The 24,170-nt window shown below is 40.4% G+C and overlaps 1 protein-coding gene across 3 annotated transcripts; it reads left to right on the top strand.

Annotated features, from left to right (window-relative positions):
• Positions 1–1,019: 1,019 nt before the first annotated feature.
• On the top strand, positions 1,020–22,231 carry kdm5c (lysine demethylase 5C). 3 transcript variants are annotated; one of them, XM_030733044.1, is made up of 29 exons: positions 1,020–1,538; positions 3,019–3,166; positions 3,775–3,852; positions 3,972–4,094; positions 4,206–4,376; positions 4,591–4,725; positions 7,246–7,302; positions 11,043–11,166; positions 11,436–11,716; positions 11,960–12,118; positions 12,222–12,341; positions 12,447–12,605; positions 13,464–13,645; positions 13,776–13,938; positions 14,951–15,070; positions 15,545–15,739; positions 15,880–16,061; positions 16,204–16,328; positions 16,425–16,578; positions 16,665–16,755; positions 17,415–17,797; positions 17,909–18,047; positions 18,138–18,317; positions 18,620–18,748; positions 18,881–19,627; positions 19,730–19,772; positions 19,857–20,056; positions 20,894–21,082; positions 21,207–22,231. In XM_030733044.1, exons 2-29 carry the CDS (start codon positions 3,023–3,025, stop codon positions 21,213–21,215), a joined length of 4,782 nt encoding a protein of 1,593 aa, XP_030588904.1. In that variant the 5' UTR covers positions 1,020–1,538; positions 3,019–3,022; the 3' UTR covers positions 21,216–22,231. The 3 variants fall into 3 exon arrangements, with proteins under 3 accessions (XP_030588904.1, XP_030588907.1, XP_030588905.1); XM_030733045.1 differs by lacking the exon at positions 1,020–1,538 and adding an exon at positions 1,709–1,953; XM_030733047.1 differs by lacking the exon at positions 7,246–7,302.
• Positions 22,232–24,170: the final 1,939 nt, after the last annotated feature.

Here is a 24,170-nt window from a genome sequence, read left to right on the forward strand (position 1 = left end):
TTGACTGGAGAAAGCCTCTTCTGTCTTAAAAGAACATGGCAGCACAACTTTGGTTTGCAAAGGTGCATTAGAACAAAACACAAGACTTCTGGTGCAATGTCTGTTGGACAGATGAGACCAAAGTAGAAATGTTTGGCCATAACGCATAGCACGACTGTATATCGGCACACCTCATGGTGGAAGGGTGACCATTTGGGCTTGTTTTTCAGCCACAGGACCCGAGCACCTTGCAGTCATTGAGTCACCATGAACTGCTCTGCATGCCAAAGTATTCTAAAGTCAAATGTGAGGCCACCTGTCTGAAATTTGGTCATGCAACAGGACAATAATCCCGAGCACACCAAGAACGCCTGAAAATAATAAAGGTGTTGCAATGGTCCAGTCTAGACCTCAAGCAGACTGAATAGTGTGGCGGGAGCTTATGAGAGATGTGCATAAACAGAAAAAAAATTACTTCAAGTTATTGCTGCTAAAGGTGGTTCTACAAGTTACTGAATCATGGGTGTACTTAGGCTGAAGAGATGGTGTTGGTTGTCTACTAGTCAGAAGGCTCATGGTTCAGTCCTTGGCTGCTCTAGTCTGGATGTCAAAGTATCCATTGGAATGTGGGTGTGTGCATGTGTTAGACAAAAAAGCAAGTAGGAATAGAAAAAATGTGCTCGTATGAATATCTACGTGAATGCAAGGCTTGTAGTAAGAAAGCACTGAGTTCTCAAAGTGAGCATTAAAGTACTAAAATGCAGTCCATTTTACCATAGTGTCCCGTGGAAACTTTTTTTTTCACATGACTGTAGGCTGTTGCTTAATGGTAAAATGCACATAAGATCTTGTATTGCTAATCAAAGTCTGACCAATTTTATTTTTTTATTATTAATTTGATCGGTTTTATAGTTGTTCTGCTTACGTTTAATATTATCATAGACTAACAGGACGAGAGCGGACTAGGGCAAATATGGTGCTGATAATTATCAGTTACCTTTTATTGTGCTGCGGAAGCGCAGGCGTCAGATGTCAACTTTTTTTCCCCTCAAACACACAGTGACACCTCCCTTCTTCTGACCTACTTCTTCCACAACCGGTCGCGCAGCAATTACATGCTTTGTGTTTTGCCTACGTGGGTACTACTTTCAGGGAGTAAACGTGAGAGACGTGAGAGATTTGAGGTTGTACTTCGGTCGTGAGAAAAAAGCTAAGATGGCGTCTCGTCAAGAAAGATAGGATGGCCTGAAGAGAGTAATGATGTTGCTCGGAAAATGACTGATAACGACATAATTGATAAAGTTTGAGACTCTTGTTTAGTATTAAACGAACACCAGCCATCCATGTTTTGAGCCCGTGTCTTTGACAGATCGGAGTATATGGAGAGCTGAAGCTTTAAAAAAAAAACAAAAAACGGTCAACTTTGCTAGCAGCGGTAGCTAGCCAACTGGACCGAGCACAGCTGGCCATCGTTAGCTAACCCACCAGTCATCACAACAACAGAGGAAGGAGAGCGGCCACAGTCCCTATCATACCCCGGGACATCGAGGTGTCTTCGGGTCAGTCACGGGAATGGAGCGAGATGTTGTAGTGTAATCAGATCAACAAATAATTGCATATTAACTTGCATTTATGCGATTAATGTTCACTAGCTGCTTGTTGGCGTCGACTTGAGTGTCAGTATGTAGGTTAGCTGGTTTGTTAGTTTCCTCAGCCACCCAGTTAGCTCACTAAGGCTAGTTATCTACCGCTGTGGGTGGCGATGGGACGGAGCTGAGGAAAAAAGTGCAGGCCTCGGTGCTAGCGTTAGCCATAAGCTGCGTTATCGCCTCTGATAGCTGGACAATAGACACAAATAGAGTTCGTGGGTGAGAGAAGATTATAAATGAATGACACACAGCTAACCCACTATAAAAAACGGAACTGGGGGCGTTTTCTGTTTCTTAATTTCTGTTGTTACGCTTCTGGTTGAAGGTAAGGCTCGTTTAAACGCCAGTTATGTCAAGATTAGTAGCTAAAAGCTAACAGCTGTAAGCTGATAACTATATATATTATTTAGTAGTGATATTTATACATAATTCTTTGGCTTCTGCAATGGGGGAAATGTATTGGTTATCATATTTAGTAACCTAGTCCAGCCCACTTATGAGTAGTGATGGCTCCAAGGCCTTCTGTACCTCGGGTTCATGGCCTCCACGCCATTGTTTTTCTTAAGAGCCGTGTGAGATTAGATGGATGGGAAATATGTTACTGAAGTCCCAGCATCAAGTTTTTTTTTTTCTTTGAATTTTGACGTGCTTTGCAAAACTAAGGCACTAGATCAAAATTAATTACAGGCTGGTACACAAATGTAATGAAAACGTACACAACAGTGTTTGTTGCTCATTTTCATACAGAAATCGTTTGTATGTTAGCTAATCTGATTATTCGTGTGTACATCAGATGATAAAGGATAACTTAAAACCTTTCCTAACTACCCCTTCATCTACCAGACCATGGTATTTGTTTTGTTGTCTGATGATGGGGGAGGGGTTTTTAACAAGGACCACTTCAAGGGCATAAAAAAAAAACATCATCCTCAGATTTCTCAGGATGATGTATCTTATTAACAAATCTATGAACTGTTAAGACTAGAGCATGTCAAACAAGGAGCTGATCATCACATGTCTATTTATATGCAAACCTGAAAGTAGAATAAGGAAGTGATGATTTGGCAAGATGTGTTAGTGCAAGTTGAAAAGGAAACTGCACAGTGCTCAATACCTTAATAAAACTGACTCCACTAGTCCACCCACTTATTCCTTTTTTCAGTCAATGGGAACATTTAATTAAATATTTGGTATGTCTGCAAATGTTATGTTGATGCTGATATATAACTTTGTGCCTGTACTTGACTCTGGAGTGTCCTGTGGTATCTGTTGTGTCCAAACTTGTGTACATAATACAGCATCTGAAAAAGCATTTTATTACTGCCATGCACATTAGTAAATAGGCTAGTGCTTATTAGCTTGTTTGACTTGTCAATTTCCCTATTGTCAGGGCAATGGAAGGGGAAGAGTTTGTACCTCCTCCGGAGTGTCCAGTATTTGAGCCGTCATGGGAAGAGTTTCAGGATCCTTTGGGCTATATCGCCAAGATACGTCCAATTGCAGAGAAGTCTGGGATCTGCAAAATTCGACCTCCACCAGTAAATACTTGCTTGTACTTGGGTTGTGTTGTAGAGTTTTTCTTTGTAATTTGAATTTCCACCTTTGAGTTCCTTGATGTTGGAAACTCAGCTACAGCATGAAGGGAAATACATTTATACATACTGCTTAAAACAAAGGTTTTAACTTATTTTTAGTTGGGTTTATGTTCCCTAAATCCAGTTTGCTTCTCTTATTTAGGCTTACATCTTGTTAGAGAGTTAGACAAATAGGAGCTTTTCTAAGTGCTAGTCAAATTACCCACGATGCAGTGTGGTTTTTTTTTGTTTGTTTTATAATTTCTTAAGAATTGATAAGAGTGGAGGCAGGCCTTTCATTATAGACAGCTTAAACGTCACTAACTCTTGAGTGAAGAGCCTTAATCATCCTTTCTGGTTAAAGCTGTGCCAAGTTCTTGAGCCCAAAAGCCATTAAACCAGGGTTAAGCCCAAAATAGGCTCACTGTTTCATTAAGCCTTCATCTCCCATTTTCTATTGTTGTTTTTCCTACCTCCTAGGAATAGTAGAAGTCTTCACTGATGAAGATATTGCACAAGTTTAATTTAGCATAGGCATACATGTTTAATTTAATATCTTTCCTACCAAATAGGACTGGCAACCTCCATTTTCAGTAGAGCTGGATAACTTCCACTTCACACCTCGTATTCAGAGGCTTAACGAGTTGGAGGTGAGTCCCCCCCCCCCCCACCCCCCTCTCCCTTTTTTTTTTTCTTAATTTTGGCAGATAATTTATTTGGGATTGAATAGATTACAGTAATTGTGGCATTTCCTTGTGAATCTTTTTAGGCGGAGACAAGAGTGAAGCTTAATTATTTGGACCGCATTGCCAGATTTTGGGAGATCCAGGGATCTTCTTTAAAGATCCCACACATTGAAAGGCGCATTCTTGATCTTTTCAGCCTATCAAAGGTGAGTATGAATTAATTTTTACTCAAAATGCATCTTAAAATAGATATTTTTTTTTTTAGTCATCAACTCGAATATACTAAAAGTATGGGTAAAAATGTATTTCTCTTAAAGATTGTGACAGATGAAGGAGGTTTTGAGATGGTTTGTAAGGAGCGGCGCTGGGCTCGTATTGCTCAGAGGCTTGGCTACCCTCCAGGCAAGAACATTGGTTCTCTGCTGCGCTCGCACTATGAGAGGATTGTCTACCCCTATGAAATGTTCCAGTCTGGTGCCAGCCTGCAGGTAATACTCCACACAGTCTGGTCTCATGGTCCTTTTGGTTGAGCAGTGAATAGACAGCTATCAAATTGAGTTTCACCATCTGTGAAGAGCATCCTCTTCGTAGTAAGTGTTACTTTTCTACTTCATCTCTAGTATATTTGGACATGTTTTCATGTAAACTTTCATTTTTTTTTTTCTTCCCCCCACTTTAAAAAAAAAAAATCACTGTTACTAGCACTGCAAGCCAAAGCACTATGACGGTGAAGATGTGGATAAAGAGTACAAGCCTCACTCCATTCCCCTGCGACAGTCAGTACAGCCATCCAAAATGAGCAGTTATGGACGCAGAGCAAACCGCTGCCAACCTGATGTGAGTGAGAGTACCAGTCCTTAAAGCTCATTCAGTATATTTGCATACCTCTGTGACCAGTAACCCTGTACTGATATGTACTTTGGTTACTTAAATGTCATTTGTTGAATTTCCAAGTGTGCTTGCTGCCTCAAAGTCTGTCCTAGAAAAGCTATCCACCACAAAAAAAAATGAGTTGTTTATAAAGCTATGCAAAATTTGTGTTGGTCTGGTTCATCTGCAGTGTGTTTCAGCACCGTTAAAACCACCATCAGCAACATGGTTTTAACGGTGTCAGTTTTAACTGGTGCATCAATTTGACCACCTGATATTCATGTAGCTTTCAGGTGGTCTTAATGGGACTATTTATATTATTTAACCAGGAAAATGTGACTTCTGTGATTAAAAAAAAATTTTCACTTGTAAATGTGTTATGGCCGAAAATAAGCAACCGTACAACCACTATTGGTTACAGTTACTAGTAATATACACACAGAATAAGTATACAGATTGACAACTTCAACCTAAACAACCTAAAGCATTGACTTTATCAGCAATGATTTCTAGCAGGACTTAAATTATGCAACAAAATGAACCATTTTCTCTGATTTTCGTCCTCCCGTTACAACATTTTAAGCCTAAATGTACAATGGATATGCGCACATTTTTATTGTTTGACAGCCTAGAATGAACAGCAATTGGAGGGAGATGTCTGGCTCTTGTGCATCTTAACATGAAGTTCACTTTCCACTGCTTGATCATCAACCAAATAAATGACAATGTTTACATCACTGCAGGCAAACAATCTACACAGCAAGTGTTTGAAAATCTTGGGTGGACCATGCTCTCATGTTACTGACTGTTTCTAAGTCCTTTATGTACCTGTGTGAGTCAGTTACAGTCTAGTACCTGGAAAATGAGTGCACTCAGATGGCATCACAGGTTGCTTAATCTCCATCCTATCACGCTGCTTTGCTTTCCTCTGCTGTCACTCCTCTTTGGGCCATGGATTATGTTATTCTCTGCTCTGTTTCTTGCACTTTTCCAATCACTTAACTAAACACAGTTTATTTTACTTTTTTTTTTTTTTTTTTTGGTCATTCATTTTACTAATGCACAGGCCAACTTTTGGACCAGGCTACATTCACATCTGCTTCTTCTTAGATGCAGCATGACTGCCCATAGAGTTTGGTTTTCTTCATTTATTGTGCTGAACTACATCTTTTATTTTGCATATTTAGGTTTGAGAACAAAAGTTTCTTGAAAATCAATGTGAAGACATCACAAGATGATTGACGCAATAATTACTGCCCAGGAATGTGCTTTATACCTGTTTCAGTGCATGATTTTCTTTTAGCTTTTACACAACAGTGTACCAGGATTTGAACATTTCCAGTTTTGAGCACATGTTCAAACTAGGGCTTGGTGATTATTGCCCAAAAATCATATCTCAGATTTTTTGACTGAAAGCGATATGCTTCTATTCTACAAAAGCAACAGGCAAGACATCAAAAGCATTTTTATTACCAGGCTGTTAAATATAAAATGCAACCACGTGCTGCAATTTTCATGCAACATTTCACTAATTATTCACTTATTAGACAATTCAGTTCATTGAAGTGAGTTTGTGAGAGTGACAATGTTACGTTCAATCGTCACACCACCAAACAGACAAGAACATGAACTAAAGACAATAATGGCTGTGGACACGGTCGATGGCAAAATTAATTTTAGCCACGTAAAAGAAATCAATATCGGTTTAAGGGTACAAGAAAGTGAAGCTCCTAGACTCCACTGACCAAAAACAGCTGTTTTGCTTTACAAAACATGAGTCATTTGTGTGTTGTTGCCTCAGTTTGTATGTTACATTGGTGTTGGGTAAGTTCAGATCAACACTAACATGTTAAAGTTCACACAAAGCAACCTGCTAATGTTGTTTACTGCCATTAAAAAAAAAAAAAAAAAAAAGTCTGTTTAATGGCAGTGCAGACTTGTAGCTTTGAAATTAGTTAACATATTGTTTATACAAGTCTGCATACTTGGTTGACTTGTCGTGTACATTTTGTTTTTTTGAGTAAACGCATACCTTCAGATTTTGCCTACATGCTGTAGGAGAACTTTGAGAGTGAGCACAAGTTGGAGGGTGCACTGGCACAGCTTTAAGAAAGGCTTCATGTAAAATAATACCACACTATCGATACAAACAATATTGTTTAAGTCTGTTTCTAAACATTTATCTCCCTCAGCTCTACATTCAGTTTATAGATGTATTCGATTTAACGGCCAGTAGATAACCTATAAAGAAGCCAAATATCGTGCATGAAAACAAACCTGTCAGCAAAAACAGCGATCCTCAACAGTTCCTACTAGATCTGTTTGGTACATCCTACATAAGATGTGACCTTTGACTCATAATGTGTCCGACTGGTTTTGTTTCCCTACAACTACTGGCTGTTCTCTCCAGGCTCTCTCCCTTCCTTTTTCATCTTCTGTTTTCCTCTTGTCTTAGTTTATTGTTGCTGTTATTGTCTCCCTTTGCAGGGTCCAGAGGATCTGGCCCCCCATCCTCTCACCACTGGCTCTCAACTCATCTCTGCGGTACTGCCTCTTGAGCATATGAGCTCCCTTTACGTCCCCACTCTTTTCCTAGAACACCATACCCCCTTTTGAAGTTGTCTGTCTGTTTGATTTTTTTTTTTTTGTTTTTTTTTTTTGTTTGTTTGTTTTATTTATTTGAATTAACCACTAAAACATTTTCATTAACATGCAATCATATCCCTTATCAGTGTGGGGTGCCAGCTCATAACATGGTCACAGGACAGTTGCCACAAAAAGCCTTCTGTTGTTAAATCTCCATTATGGAAGAGTTGCAATGAATGCAGAGAGAGACTTCCCTGGCTTCTTTCTTCTTTTCTTATTTAAGCACTTTGATCATAAACTTGCTCTAGGTCTATTATTAAAAATGAGACCATGCAGTCTCATCTCAGACGAAGGTGTTTTATAATCCTATCAGTATGTTTTTAGGCATTACATTAGAGTAAAAATAAATGGGAATTGGGTTTTGAATATGAGAGTGCTGCTGTTCTTGAGAATTATTCTTCCAAGGTCCTAACTGACACAGTTCAGTATAGACATTTGACAGAACTTTGACTTTATTTATAATTGACAACCCCATTTATTTTTCTCATCTAGTTTTTGGGCTGTTGTGCTCTCTAGCCTTCTCTCTTTCACTCATGCTCTTTCTATGTGGTAGTACTTGGCTTGTGATGCTTTGTTGCTGGGATGTCTGTGTGCCTTTGCACTTATACTGTGTTGACTTGCTCCCTACTCATTACAGCAGTTAAGTGTTGACTTCATGCGTTCTCTTTTGAGTGCACTCACACTGAAGAACCAGCTCGGTTTAATAGGGTTTCACTGACCAAGCCCTATAGTTTGACAGTAGAAAGTGAAATATTGGATTCTTAATGCACCCAAACATTAAATTAGTCCCACTCTGAACATAGTATTGTAGCAGTCTGTGTGGTGAGATCAGGAGGCCTGTACTACGAAGCATATCCAGTATATCTTTGCTTTATTTGGCTTCACTTAACCCTATTGGCAGTTACGCTGAACAGTCACATGAAGGTGGCTGTCAACTCGATAAGTTGAGCCAATGTTTTTCTGTTTAGTGTTTATAGCACATGATTGCAAACATTGATAGGTCTACTGGCAACAGAGTGACATATTTTTAGAAAGGGAGGCTAAACACATAATGCACACTATGCCAAACGTGTTAATGTTTAATGTTAATGCGCTTTAAGTAAGACACTGTCAGTTAGACTTATCTGTATCACTGCCCTTATCACATGCCCATTGTTGTGATAAGTGTAGTGATAATTAAATGTTTTGCTGAAATGTAAGCAGCCTATTCTTGGTGTGTAATCAAATGCTAATAGCCCATGTGTTCTTAAATGCTCTCAGAGCAAGTGAAAAAAACAAACATAAAACCATAATTTGGACCAGTAAGTGGGTTTACTCACAGTTTACAAAGGTTAAGTCAGTTGTTTAGAATATCAATATATTAAGGTTTGTATAAAATCTAAAATTATTTGTATGTGTATATTTGCTTACAGCCAACAGGAGGGGGGGAGCTAGGAATAAATTTACTCCAACAGTATTTCTTAGTGGTCCGCATCAAGGAAAGACTTCAGGCAGTGCTTTAAACTATAGATGCTTTCAAAACCTGTTTAAAACCTAATCGATTAGTCACTAGGTGGTGGTTTTTGTGCATGTTGATCTTATTTTGAACCCAACCTGCTCTGGTGCAGGTTGGGTTGGTGGCATAACTTATCATAGCAATAGAAACACACAAATGGGGAAATTATTAAAGTTCAGTGGTGGTAGTGCGTGGGAAATCCATTGGCAGTCTGTGGGGAGTTTTGGACTGCCCAAGAGAACATCTGTTGTCAGATGGGACAGTGTCAAAAATATGCAGTACAACTGGTCTGTGGGCTACTCTTGTTTGTCCGTGAGTCAGCGGCAGAGAAGAGCAAAGTTGCAGCATAGAAAGGGATGAAGCAAAACTGAGTGTTTGAAAACAAAGAATTTTGCATACTTTTTTTTTTTTTTTTCTTCTCCTTAATCCTTGGTTTTTCCTTTCTTTTTTGCACTTCTCCCATTCCTGGTGAACTCCACTGTTGCTCCCTTCCCTCTTCTGGCTCACTTGTCAGCCAATCAGAATTTGACCAACCCACAGCATTAACTACATTGATCATTGTGTAGTTGGGATTTTGGAGGACTCCACAGGAGCACGTTTGTGGTGGTTGAAAACCCCTCTCCATAGGCAAATACCTACACAAACTGATGTGATAAACCCACTCATTAACACTGAACACCCATATTTGAACCTTAAGCCCAAACCCTGCTTTGTAGTACAGGCCTTGGATCAAAGAGTGATTGCTCCACAACGTCGAGCCCTTTTCATCTGCTTTGATGTCTGCTGCTTTCACTCCCGAGGGGTTGGCTGGCTGGAAAAGTTGCTTGCATTACGTGCAAGGACAATATAGAACATACATGCCAAACATATAGCCAAAGTTACATTTGCCAGTTGAAGGGAGTGCAGCTGCATACAGGTTGAAAAGTTTCTTAATCCTTTTTGATTACGTTTTAAACAGTTTTCTTGTAAAGTCTTCTTATGCAAAGAAATAGTCATGTTGAGTTTTGGTGCTTTGGTATTTATGTACAGTTTTTGTGCTGTGATTGGTACTAGCAGTATTGGTATGATATGCAAACATGAACTGTCTTGTTGGAAGACAGGCTGTGAATTGAATGTGGTGTAACTGGTTTCTTGGTGCACACCTGTGTACAAAAAGTGTTTTTGTTTTTTTGGGGGGCGGGGGGTACTTTCACCAAATCCCTCCATGATTAGGGCTAAACTGACTCTGAGGACATCTTAAATGAATGTTATGAGAACAAGTTATGTTTGGGATGGCTGTTCTAAACAAGAAATGCAGATTTGTCAAAAAAAGAAAATGATTTTGTGTGCTTTTAATTCTACTGACGAGTGTCATTAGGGCCTGCTATGGTTTTGTCAACATTGCTGGTCATGCATGCTTTGTGTACAGTTTGCAGACTGCAAATGATGTCACTGTTCTAGAAGTGTATGTCTGTTTAAAAAGGTGTTAACTCAGTATGTATATTTTTAACCAATTAATGCCCCCCACCCCCCAAAAATTATGTATATATTTAAGTGGGTAGGTATGTATATATAGGTAGATTAAAACATCTCATAGGAATGGATACCTAAATAAAATCTGTTATCAGTATGTTCTAGCACAATTTTAAAAGCTAAGACTGCTTATCTGGGATAAATGTGTATAAAACTTTGTCTGAAATGCAGAAGCTCACTTGTTAGATAAGGAAATACACATTTCCTGCCTTTGGCGAGCATTGTTTTTCAAAATCCATTTACCTTTTTAACGTTGTGAATGGCAGCCTAAATCTACTCGTATGTTTGTTTATTGATTTTTATTTTTGTGTTCTTACCCAAATTGTAAACTAAATATCAGCCTGATTAAATAGGTGACACAACTTAAAATCCTAACCAATGCCCTCCACTTAACTGTATGGTTGCATCTGCTGGTGATTGTGTGTGATGGTGATGGGTCTTAACCTTTAAGCTTTCACTGTGGTGTAGGATAACTTTTCCTTACTTTCTAACCTAGCATAATCCCTTCCTGTGATGCATTGCTATGCTCTCATGTTTTAACTGTGTGTTCTGCTTGCTCTTTGTGCTTTGAGGAGTAGCTGCTGTCTGTTTTATGCTTTCTGCTTTGTTAAATTTTATCTTCTGTCCACAGCCTGAACCAACAGAGGAAGACATAGAGAAGAACCCAGAACTGAAGAAGTTGCAGATCTATGGTGCAGGACCTAAGATGATGGGACTTGGACTGGTGGCAAGGGACAAAGGCATCAGGAAGAAAGGTAAGTGGCATAACCACAATGTTGATACAACAGCTTTTGTCAGACCCATACATTTTAGCTTGTATATCTTGGCACTAGTAATGAAATATGGGTACAAAACTGCATCTCACCAATTAATATTTGATTGGTTAAATAATTGGGAGTGTTGTAAAACTTATTCTTTGCTATGTTATAATTATCCAGTCATCTTGGAGCCCTGCAAAGTATAAATTTTACTGTCTGATAAATGGCCACCTCTGACTCTGAGCATTACTACCTCCTCTTTTTAGATGAGTTGCCTCAAACGGTTACTGTTAAGGACAACATGCCACCTCCTTCAACTGATATCCCAGTCAAATCAGAGCCACTAGACCCCCAAGAGAGACAGAGTGATGGGAGCTCATCCGGCCCACAACTTCCTCCTCCTAGTGTTACAGTAAAGATGGCAGTGAAGAAAGAAGAACCGGTGGAGGAGAATGGGAAACGACATAAAGAGGAGGAAGATGATGCAGATGGACCTTGCACCAAAATGACCATGCGGCTTAGACGCAACCTCAGCAATCCTCAGTGTGTAAGTAGAGTGAATGATACACCATTGTGCCAGTTAAAATTGTCATAAATGTAATATCTAACTACATTAGACGTGAAATGAGTCTTCAGAACTGTAAACAAAGTAGACGAAGTATTCTTTATCATTTTTGGCAGAATGACTATTTTGGTTCCCAGGAATGTTTTTCAGATTTTCAGCTAAAAGTTGGCAACATTTGGCTCCAAGCCCTGTAATTAATACTACTTTAATCACTCGCTTTCAAAGGTGGATTCTTTTGTGTGTCGGATGTGTGGTCGGGGAGATGATGATGACAAACTAATGCTGTGTGACGGCTGTGATGACAACTACCACACTTACTGTCTACTACCCCCCCTTGCTGATCCTCCCAAAGGCAACTGGCGATGCCCTAAGTGTGTGGCAGAAGTACGTAATGTTTAAAAGCATGCTAACACTCATCTAGGTTGCACTTTTCAAATTGATTGTTTATTTTTTTTTAACTGATTTATTTTATTTTGGGGTTTTTTAGGAGTGTAAGAAACCTACAGAAGCTTTTGGTTTTGAGCAAGCGACACGGGAGTACACACTGCAGAGTTTTGGGGAAATGGCAGACACTTTTAAAGCAGATTACTTCAACATGCCTGTCCATGTGAGTACATGATTTCCTTTTCATTATGAATCGCAACTCTTCCTTTAGTGCTGAAAATGGAGAGAAACTAATCTCTAGCCTTTATGGTTTTTTTTGCCTGTGTAGATGGTCCCCACTGAGCTTGTAGAAAGAGAATTCTGGAGATTAGTAAGTAGTATTGAGGAAGATGTGACTGTTGAATATGGAGCAGACATACACTCCAAAGAGTTTGGTAGTGGCTTCCCAGTGAACAATGGCAAGAGGAAGCTCACAAAGGAAGAGGAGGTACGTGCATTGTTTTTATTTTCTAAGCTCAGTTTTTCATTTACAGTCTTTGTTTGAGTGATGATTGCAGTATCCTGCTTTAGATTAAATGTTGAAAATGCCGTCAGCTGGAACAAAAAAACCCCCAAAGAAGTAGGTTTTAAATGGAGTGTAAATGCAGAATTGTTTGTGATATGAAACTGATCCCTGCCTAATTCAGTGGAAACTGTATACCTGCATTAAGTGGGTATGAGAATAAAATTGTAGAGAAAATGTAAAAACAATTACAAACATCCTTTATTAAGTTTCAAAAGTAAAACTGCAGCTAAATCTGTGTGCAGAAGACTTTTCAGCTGATTTCAGCTAAATGTACAACAGATGCTTAAATTAAAAATACTGGTGACCTATGGTGAAGGCACAGCACATCAAAGCTGCTGCTGCACATGCTACGCCTTCCATGTAAATGTACAGTGCAACACTTATTTGCATTTTGGACTAAATTTACAGATTACTTTCCCTCTTATTTGTTTTCTTTCAACTATTATATCAAAAAATGTCCATTACAATTTGTCACAGTTAAAAGTTGTTTATTCAGACGGCTTCTTTTCATTTTACTTTTGGCTCAGAGTGCAAAAAAAAAAATTAAGAATATAAATGTTTATCAATATTTAATTCAATAAATGTTTCATTTGACAAAGAAATACAGCAGTTTATTCCATTGGAGAAACTGACTCCAGTGAATGGCAGCATTTAAAATGCTAAATGTTGCCAATCTGACTGCAGTCATTAATTAGTAACCGTTTATTTCCAAACTTGTTCAAAATCATAGTTTGTCATAACGTTTTGTTTTGTTTTGTTTTGTTTTTTTTGGTTGGTCAGGAATATGCTCGCTGTGGGTGGAACTTGAATGTGATGCCTGTGCTCGAGCAGTCACTCCTGTGCCATATTAATGGAGACATTTCTGGGATGAAGGTGCCATGGCTCTACGTGGGCATGGTGTTCTCAGCCTTCTGCTGGCACATTGAGGATCACTGGAGCTACTCCATCAACTACCTGCACTGGTACAGCATGCTTGTTGCATGTGGGGAGGAAGCTTTTTAATGTGGAGACTGTATGTCATGTGTTTTTAGGGAAGGCGACTGTAACTTTGCCCCCTCTGCTGCTCACTCCCCATGTATCTGTCATCTCTAGGGGTGAACCCAAGACTTGGTATGGTGTTCCTTCTATGGCAGCTGAGCGACTTGAGGAAGTTATGAAGAAGCTGACGCCAGAGCTGTTTGAGTTCCAGCCTGACCTCCTGCATCAGCTGGTCACCATCATGAACCCCAATATCCTCATGGCTCATGGTGTCCCGGTCAGTGTCACATCAGATCACACAAACCAGTATTTCCTACACATGGGAGTTTACTTGAGTAGGCTTCACAGGTATATTAATGGCCATGTATGTATTTTTTTCTCCTGCATCTGAGAGAGTGGTGCCATCAATGAGTAGACAATCCCTTTGCTCTTATTTTGAAACAAACTCAGACATGATCACAATCTAATGGCTGAGGTTAAACTTTGAACATACAAACTATTATAATAATGCATGTGCAGTTAAGAGACACTTGAAATCATTAATAATGCTTTTTACTAATCAAATTATGCATAACATTGCACATACCCAATGCCAGATTATCAGTTATCAGCCAAGTGTGGGTAACGTTGGCACCACTAGCAGCAACACGTTAACATCCACGCACCCATGCAGAATGTGGTTATGTATTGCTCTGGTTGAGTGGTTACAGCGGGCATACAGCTGCACAATTTCTAATTCAAAGTACTGCAGAATGGCTCTAGTTCGAGCAGCTGTCTTCCACCTTGCTTGTTTACATCTTCCTGTCACAGAGCAAACTGTGGGGGCTGCAGTGGTGGGTGGCATCCTGGCATCTCAGAAACGACAGCTGCTTTTGTATATTAATAACAAATCAGTAGTTTAACATACTATTGCCATAGTATTGCCGGTGCTGACTAATGAGAACAACATATAATTGTCGATACTCCTACTGTCAATTGGCTGGGCCATTCTAACCAGACCTTTTAGCTTGTTTATGTTCCACTTCACTGATTTCACAGAGGCTGCACTGGAGAAGCACTGGTTACATTGTTCAGTTATTTGTCACTAGCTTGGCACGATAATGATTTTCAGAGGAAAAACATGTAAACTGTATTTTTTAATTGTTAAATCCCATTGTGGTTCACAAATAAACACTTGCTTATATGTGCAATGTATGCACTGCCCAAGACCCCAGTCTGGGGAGCAGTGTACACACAATAGAAATATGCTTGTTTATTTTTAAATTGATTGTCGTGTTTCTGATTGTCAGGTTGTGCGCACCAATCAGTGTGCTGGAGAGTTTGTCATTACCTTCCCCCGAGCCTACCACAGTGGCTTCAATCAGGGATATAACTTTGCGGAAGCAGTCAACTTCTGCACTGCAGATTGGGTATGTCTGTTTACACTGTCCCAACTTGTCACTTCACATTGTTGTTTTTTACCCCTCAGCCTAAAAAGGCTGGTTGGGTATCATCATCATCATGGGCGGGTGGCCAGCTTTCACCTTTGTGTGAACATGATAACTGGAGAACAATGTCACCTAGCTTGTTTAAATTCATTCCATAGATGCTACTAAAAATCTTGGATGATTTAGTTCTTACCATAATAATGCCAATCACAAAAAGTGACAGTATTCTCAGTGGTTTATATTTATTATGATTTTTAGCATTTCAAGTGACTAAGGCTCTCATGCACCCCATCAAGCTCTACTAAGATCTGGTAATTATATGTTCTAGGATCTGTGCTTCTAGGGGATTTGTGCCACCTAAAGATTCTATTGCCAGGAGGCTGAGGGGTAGCACTGGTGGCTGGCAGTAATTTTCAATACATCATAATCAGTGTAACTTTTCTCTCTCCCTTTCAGCTGCCTGCTGGTCGTTCCTGTATTGAGCACTACAGACGTCTTAGGAGGTATTGTGTGTTCTCCCATGAGGAGCTCACTTGTAAAATGGCTGCTAGCCCAGAGAAGCTAGACCTTAACCTGGCTGCAGCTACACATCGGGAGATGTTCATAATCGTTCAGGAGGAGAGGAAGCTCCGAAAGGGTCTGATGGAAAGGGTGAGATACAGAGGCAGTCATTAATTTTATTCACGTGTTTAAGTAATAAATACTTCAGTTGAGTAATTATGTAATGTTTATGTAATGATGATTATGTAATGTTCACTTGATAATTTGGGAAAACTTGTTTTTTCTTGCAGGGCATTACTGAAGCAGAGCGTGAGGCTTTTGAACTGCTGCCTGATGATGAGAGACAATGTGATAAATGTAAGACCACATGCTTCCTTTCTGCTCTGGCCTGCTCAAACTGTCCCGAGCGTCTGGTCTGTCTCTATCACACTCAGGATCTGTGCAACTGCCCCACTGAAAAACTCTACCTCAGGTATTCACCAGTTGTTTTTGTTTGCCTGTGTGCTTTGTTGTAAATACAATTGCCATAATATAAATACAGTGTGTGGGTGGGGGGGTTCTAATGCAATATTTACATTTTATATTGTGTTTTCTGTTATTGCTTCACTCTGCAGGTATAGATACACCCTGGATGAGTTACTAGCCATGTTACATCGACTAAAGGTTCGGTCAGAGTCCTTTGATTCCTGGGCCAACAGAGTAAAAGAGGCACTTGAGCAGGAAGAGGGAAACAAAATAGGTATATACCCATAAAACCTTGAAGTTTCTGACTTTATTTTAGTAAAACAGCCATTTCAAAGGAAGGTGCTAACACCAAAGGCCCATTGAATTGCAGAAATTGACTACCTGGAGATGCTGAAGATGGAAGCAGCAGAAAAAAAGTTTCCTGACAATGAGCTCCTCAGAAAACTCAACACTGTTCTTAAAGACATAGTGCACTGCCAACAGAAAAGTACAGAGCTCCTGAATAATTCAGCAACAACACCTAGGTAAGATGGAATGCAAACTTAACTTTTGCACTAACCGTTTGGTTATATGCACTCACATATTTTTTTTCTTTTGGTTTTTTTTTTAGTGAAAGCAGGATGACTTTGGATGAGCTGAAGTCCTTGGTTGAGACTATGCAAAACCTGCCCTGTGTAATGAACCAGTTGGAGGGGGTGCTGGTGAGAATTACATGTCACACAGAAGAAATAATCTTGTGTTTTTATCATATTCTTTCCAAATTCATGTTATTTACAATTAAGTCACACAGGCCTAGAGCCTTGTCAGCAACCATCTGTAACCACCGGTCACAAGGGAATAGGTGAAACTGGTATATGGTGCTGCACTTGCAAACTACTCACCAAGCAGTAGTGAAACTGTAAAAAGTGCGATACAAGTGGAAACTCATTCTGTTCACCGTCAAGGTTGTACCTTTTGAGATATGTTCAGAGTAAGGCACAATTTAGAAGGTAATGGGAGACAAAAACTTTTCAGTTTCACCACAGCTTGAAAAGCAAATGTCGTGTCTCCAGACAAGTCAGTGTTTTCATCCAAACTACGGTGACTGCTACCGACCAAAGCAGCCATGAGCAGGGATGTTTTTGGTGCGGCACCCTCTTTGCGACCAGTTTCACCTAGTGACATCCAGCAATCTCTTGCATCCACTCGCCAATCACTTTCGGAATACATATTTTTCCTTAGTGATCGGTGATTCTGGGAGGTCACCAACTGGTCTTTGAACCTGTGTGACTGCGGTCTGAAGGAAATTTCTTGTAATGGGTCTCTGATTAAGTCTTTCTAAGTGACTTGAGGCTGACCCCAGTACCCTTCAATTTTTCAGTCGGTTCTGCAGACAGTGGAGGATTTCCAGAGCCGAGCTCAAGTATTGGTCAATGACAAGGACTGGAGGAAGGACTCTCCACCTGCTGAGCAGTTGCAAACATTTTTGGAGGAAGGTGCCAAGATGCCTGTTCTGGTTCCAGAGTGTAATTTACTGCAGGGCCTGAAGGAACAGGGCCATTGGTTGGCAGAGGTGAGGCGCACCCTTGGGACAGAAGGAGGAGAGAGGCAGGAAGTGACACTGGATGTGTTGAGGAACCTGATGGAAGCAGGCTGCAATGTGCCCCAAAGTGTGTCTGTGGAGACAGCCATGGCAGAGCTTCAGGAGTTACTCACAATTGCAGAGCGCTGGGAGGAGAAAGCACAGATCTGCCTAGAACAACGGTAAGACAGGCGATTCAAACCTTAAAATTTACTTCACCTGCCATGGTGGCTGTCATCATTTCAAGTTTCTGTCTGTTCTATTGATCATAGTTTTTCATTTTGCTTTTCCAGGCAAAAGCACCCTCTCTCCACCCTGGAGGCAATAGTAAACGAGGCCCAGCTTATTCCAGTCACACTGCCCAACATTTTGGCTCTACAGGGGTGTCTTACCCGAGCTCGGGCCTGGGTAACAGACTTGGAGGAAATTCAGGTAGAAAAAAGAGAGAACATATATCTCGCTTATTTTATTTTTTTTCCCCTCCAACCTGAAATACCTGTAATTGTGTGTATGTTGTTGTAGAATGGGGAGCATTACCCATGTCTGGATGACCTAGAGGGCCTGGTAGCCATTGGCAGAGACTTGCCAGTCTTTATGGAAGAGCTGAGGCAGCTGGAACTGCAGGTAGCCAGTGCACACTCATGGAGAGACAAGGCCAGCAAGACGTTCCTGAAGAAGAGCAGTCAGCACAGTCTACTAGAGGTGATTTTTAGAGCTGCTCCATACTGTGTTTTTTGACATCTGGAATTCCAGTAACTGACTGACAGGCACAGATGGAAAACACGGAGATGGTAATGTTAAAGCAAAAGAGTGGATATCTGAATCCCAAAATCTGAAAGCAGAATACCTGCCCAACAAATGAATATCTAAATAGATGCTTGTTTATAGCCCTGGTAATTTTGAAGGAAATGGGAAATTCTTGAGGTTGTACCAATTAATTTATTTTTTGTGATGCACTGTGACCTCCATGAAAGCATTAATTAAACTCCAGCGTTCCCCTGCAGGTATTATGTCCATGTGCAAAAAGGAGAGAGAGACGAGATCAGACAGGGCCGGTGGATGATCCTTTGGATGACTCTGATACCAACACTCTGGGGCTCTCTGCTCAGGACTTGAGGGACCCTGCAGCTATTGTGAGTATGCCTTTTTTTTTTATTATTTAATTTTTCAAAGGTAAATTTCCATCTCCATGGATGCTCCTATTTTTTTTTTTTTTTTTTTAATGCTAAACTAATAAAAAATCTATTTATATGTTCTGTCTGTAGGTGATGGCTTTCAAAGAAGGGGAACACCAGGAAAAGGAGGCCTTATTAAGGTTACAGAAGGCAAACATGTGTAAATCTGGACTGAACATTTCAAGTTCTAAGGAGGACAAGGAGAATGGGAGTTGGGATGATGCCATGGAGACGGACATGTGCAGCCTCTCTAAGAACTCTGTAAAAGAGAATGGCAACAATAACCGCACTCCTCCTCAGTCAGTGTGCTTGTGCTCTGAGCAGCCTCGTGCTCCTCAGTTACGCTGCCATCTCTGTAAGGACTGGTTCCATGGTGGCTGTGTTCCTTTCCCCTCCCTGCTGCCCTCTTCGGGACCACCAATTAACCCCCTTTGCTGGTGGGACTGGGACTCGCGCTTCTTGTGTCCTCGGTGCCAACGATCACGGCGCCCACGCCTGGAAACTATTCTGGCATTACTTGTAGCCCTGCAGAGGCTGCCTGTGCGTCTGCCTGAAGGTGAAGCTTTGCAGTGTCTTACAGAGAGAGCCATCACCTGGCAAGGCCGAGCTAAGGAAGCACTGGAGACACCTGAGGTGCAACAGGTGCTTCAGAGGCTGCAAGAACTCAAAGAGACTCTCCATCATGAACCAGAAAAGGAGAAGAGTGAGAAGGAGACAGAAGGGAGTTCAGTTATTGTTTTATCAGACTCAGAAGGAGGAGAAGGAGATGATGGTGTCATTGATTTAACAGAGGAGAATTCACCTAAAAAGAACACAGAGGAAAGCACTGGCACTCAGGTAAATGCCTTATACCAACTCATTTTTATATTGAACCCAATCTGAGTCATTCACCAGGGCAAAATCTTAAAAATGTTCTGTTCATGTTTCACTGTTTGGTAGGCTGGATGTGAAAATGGCATCAGCAAGAAGTCAAATGTTACAGGTAAGACAGCATGTTAATTTTGACTTAACAAAAGTCAAGTTGTGCACTGTATCAGTACTGACTGTGTGTCTGACTTCTTTTCAGGTGTAGGGTCCCTGCTGCCCTTGCTGCCTTTGCTAAAAGGCCGGGTAGTGGAGCTTTCCCCTGCCACCAGGGCCCGGCTGGAGGAACTGCAGCTGGAAGGAGATCTGCTGGAGGTTTCCCTAGATCAGATGCATACCATCCACAGAGTCCTGCTAGCTGTCTCTGATCCACCCAAAGAAACACTACACACACTCATACAGGTACTGGAAAATAAAGTGGCTTTATAGTTTCAATTATTCATCTAGATTGATGTTTAAGTCACTCACTGCTCCTCTCTTATTTTGTTGGCCAATTCTTCTGAAAGTTGTCCTGAGTATTCAGTGTGTTGCAGACAGATTTTCAGTTTTAAAATTGATTTATTCATTTTTTTTAAACAAATTTTCAAAATTTGTAAACAGTAAAAAAAAAAAAAAAAAAGTATAAGCTCAATGATGGTTGACCTACAGCTAAATTAGTTTCTGTTCCAGTATGTCACACATTATACAAGTAAAACATTTGACAGCAGAGCTCGATAGGCCAACAGGTCTCTTGTATAATGTTACTGTTGAAGTCTCTGGTCTGTTCTTTATGACACGGTGTGGTGTTTCTGGCATGTTAACTTTGTGTGTGTGTGTGTGTGTGTGTGTGTGTGTGTGTGTGTGTGTGTGTGTGTGTGTGTGGGGGGGGGGGGGGGGGGGGGGGGTGTAATAGTGGAAACTAAGGGCATTGTGTAGTTGAACCATGAAGTCTTCTCACACATTAAAACACAGCTCAGTATGGCTACTACTACTCATCACAACAGTGTCAGTACTGTCACTGTCAAGACTGATGAATTCCCCATGTTTTATTTCCATGAGCTAAAGCATCTTATTATCTTTAAAGAGACTCTTAAAAAGTGTTCAGATTGTTTTGCTACAGTGCTGTTTCAAAATATTTTCTCATATATCACCAGTAAAAACATAACTTTAAACTTCAAAGTCTGCGGGTTTTTGCAAGATTATTTCCAGAGTATATTTTTATTCTCATGCTGCATTTTTGATGTTTTCTTCATCTCTCAGATTGAGCTTGAAGAGCAGAGACGAACGAGCCGCGGGAGAGCCAAGGAGTCCAGAAGGAAGAGGAAGAGCCACAGAGGTGACAGTGGGGAAGGAACAGGACAAAGGTCACTGGATGCCTCAGAGACAAAGAAAACCTGCCCCTTCAGACACACTTCCTCCCCTCACGTACCTGTCCAGACCCATCCAGAGGTAACGTATCCCTTTTTGTTTTTCTATAAGACTTTTTCTTTTACCTGGAAATGTATGCTATAAGTAACTTAACCGTTTTTTTTTTTTTTTTTTTTTTTTTTTTTTTTTTTATTCTTTTTGGCAGATATTGTGATGCAGTCAACACTGGAGCTCCGTTTAAATCGATTAGCCCGAGGAACTCAAGGGACAGGGTCTTTCTGTGCCAGCAGACTGTGTCAAGTTATAGAAAGATGCAGGACATCCCCTCCCCTGTGCTCGACTTTTCCTTTTCATCCCTCATTTTATGCATTCAGACACTAAGAGTGGTTACTCTTCTACACTCCACAGTATCATCCATAACACCGCAGTATCGCACTCATCAAAATTTTTTATTTTTTTCCCCAGACTTGCAGTTTTAAGCAAACTTTATTCTCCACTTTCCCTGGATCCATTTTTCCTGTGAACATTATAAGACTGTGTTGGACCAACGTGAGACTTACCGTAATAGGAGCGTCTTTGGTCTAGAGTTGTCTCTTGAGGTCTTTCAGTATACTATGTTATCCCAACTGTGTTAAAAGGTAGTTCAACCGAAGCCTGTCTCAGGACGGGCATTTGCAGTTTCACTTCACTTGAGCTCACTTGTTGAAGTTGGATAAGCTATGGGTTTATTTTAGACTGTTGTTTGGGCATGACTCCTGAAGCTGTGCTGCAGTAGAGGATTTTGACTACTGATCTGAGACAACAGCACCATGGTTACACTTGTATTTTTTTGTAGTTGTTTTTGAAACTTGTTTGATGCTGTTTTGAGGGGACATGCATTTTAAATAAAGTAAATTTTGGGAAGTGTTAAAAACAGGCATTAATGTTTTTGGTGCTACTTTCCCAAAATGTACCTCTTGGCTTTGTCATTTCCTTCTCTCCTTCCCCTTGATGCCTTTTTTTTTTTTTTTTTTAAAAACCATCCGTTTCACTCCCGGTTTTATTCCTTCCTTCCTTGTTCTCTTTGCAAATTAAGGTTAACTTCACTGTAACTCACTTTATCTCAATATATTTTGTTCTTTGGTTCAGATGATTATTATATTATTATTATTATTATTATTGATATTGCAGACACTCAGATGTCGTGAGTTTGTGTATAAACTTTTCATTTTACTGTTGCCTTTGTTTCTTTTCACTCTTGTTAGAAAAATAAAAGGTTTAGAATTGTTTAGGAAATGCAGACTCATTATTTCTCACGTTGAAGTGCTCGAATTGTGTTTTTCCTCTTTTAAAAATCATTAAGTGGAGAACAAAATTTTGGTGCACGTACTGAGCGCTAACATTGTTTTCAGTCCTGTTTGGGACAGTATAGCTCAGGTTATTTTTTTGTAGCTATAATTGATGGATTTCCCCTAAACACAGTTCATGAAGGCAAAGATGAAGTTATTATTCTGTAAAAAAACAAAAAAAAAAACAAGACAGCTGTAAGAATTTTAAGGATTTGCTACGTGTGTGCGCTTGTTAAAAAATGGCTGTGAATGAGCAAATTGTGGGTTGCAGCTCTCTGGAAATTGAACCCATCCAATTCAGGGTTGCAGGGACTTTGGGCTGGAGCCTGTCCCAGTAGTCATGGGGAGACTCCTTCAAAGTCCAGTTTCAAGGTTATGTTTTGGTTTTAAGGTAGAATTTAGGGTTAGGCTAGGGCTTTGGCATTTATTTGTGAACATAAGTGTAAGAACAGGCTGGAACCTCAGGGACTGAAAAAATGAAGCCAACACAGAAGTGCCAAGAACTGCAGTTTCTCTAGTAGCCACTACAGCAGTGAACATCAACTGGCGGCCCACCAGAGCTTTCCATCCAGCCTCTGAATAGTACAGCCACAGGTAATATATACCAATCAATCATGTTGCGTCATGACCTGTAAAATACCCATCTGAATTGTCAAAAGCCTCCAAACAGCACTCCCCATTGCCTGCAAAATGTCCCTTGAACCAATCAGAATGCAAGATCGGACCATGTGACTTCAAGTATTATCTGCACTGCACTGAGGAGCTGGCTTTTGTTGGTGGTGATCAGATTGTAAACACAGCTGAAGGTGAGTCTAGCCTTGTTTTGTCTAGAAAATATGTTTGGCAACCAAACTTGTCTAACTAAAGGAAGTAAAAGTTGTAACAAGATTTCCATTTCTACCAATCTGGTATGGAAATTGTTATTGGTGGTCCACAAGTTTGATTTGGCAAAGATTTTATCCCAGATACCCTTCCTGATGCAACTCTCCCCATTTCTCTGGGCTTACTCTAGGACTACACTGGCTTTGTACTCCACCATGGCTGGGTTATTACAATGGCTATGTTTATATATACACAATGCTCAAAAAAATTAAAGGAACACTTTGAAAACACATCAGATCTCAATGGGAAAAAAAAATCTATTGTTTGATGGAAATTAATATTACAAACCTACAGTGGGCTGAATTCAAAGACACCCCAAAAAAATTATGTGGCAGGCTAATGTCATTGCAGCCACTCAAAGTGGTACATAGTAGTTTGTGTGGCCCCCACATGCTTGTATGCATGCATGACAATACTGAGGGATGCTCCTAATGACACAATGGATCTCCTCCCAGATTTGGACCAGGACATAACTGAGGTCCTGGACAGTCTGAGGTGCAACCTGGTGATGTCAGATGGACCGAAACAATGCCCCAGAGGTGTTCTATTGGATTTAGGTCAGGTGAGCATGGGGCCAGTAAATGGTATCAATTCCTTCATCCTCCAGGAACTGCAGGCAATGCACCAGGAGGAACCCAGGACCCACTGCACCAGCACTGGATCTGACAATGCATCCAAGGGTTTCATCCCGATTCCCCTGATACATCCGTTCCCGTTTTTGATTAACAACCCCCTCTGCTACTTAACTGACCAGATCAATATCCCAGAAGTTTAATTGACTTGATGCTATACTCTGATTAAAAAGTGTTCCTTTAATTTTTATGAGCATATACACACACACTCTCTATGGGTAAGAGAGTGGGAATGTATTAAGCCAAATAACTTCAACAACCTCTCCTACGTCAGTGAATGCTTCACTACCATTACAAACTGGATGTCCCGTCACCTCCAACTGGTCA

This window comes from Archocentrus centrarchus, chromosome 7 (genome assembly GCF_007364275.1).
Source record: "Archocentrus centrarchus isolate MPI-CPG fArcCen1 chromosome 7, fArcCen1, whole genome shotgun sequence".
Taxonomy (NCBI): domain Eukaryota; kingdom Metazoa; phylum Chordata; class Actinopteri; order Cichliformes; family Cichlidae; genus Archocentrus; species Archocentrus centrarchus.

What these genes read in the sequence shown, in the direction of transcription:
- kdm5c (XM_030733044.1), top strand. Translation starts at nt 3,023, where the DNA reads ATGGAAGGGGAAGAGTTTGTACCTCCTCCGGAGTGTCCAGTATTTGAG. An exon ending in ACCTCAGCAATCCTCAGTGT is followed by an intron (nt 11,717 to 11,959) that starts GTAAGTAGAGTG and finishes TCGCTTTCAAAG; the next exon opens with GTGGATTCTTTTGTGTGTCG. An exon ending in AGGAAAGCACTGGCACTCAG is followed by an intron (nt 19,628 to 19,729) that starts GTAAATGCCTTA and finishes ACTGTTTGGTAG; the next exon opens with GCTGGATGTGAAAATGGCAT.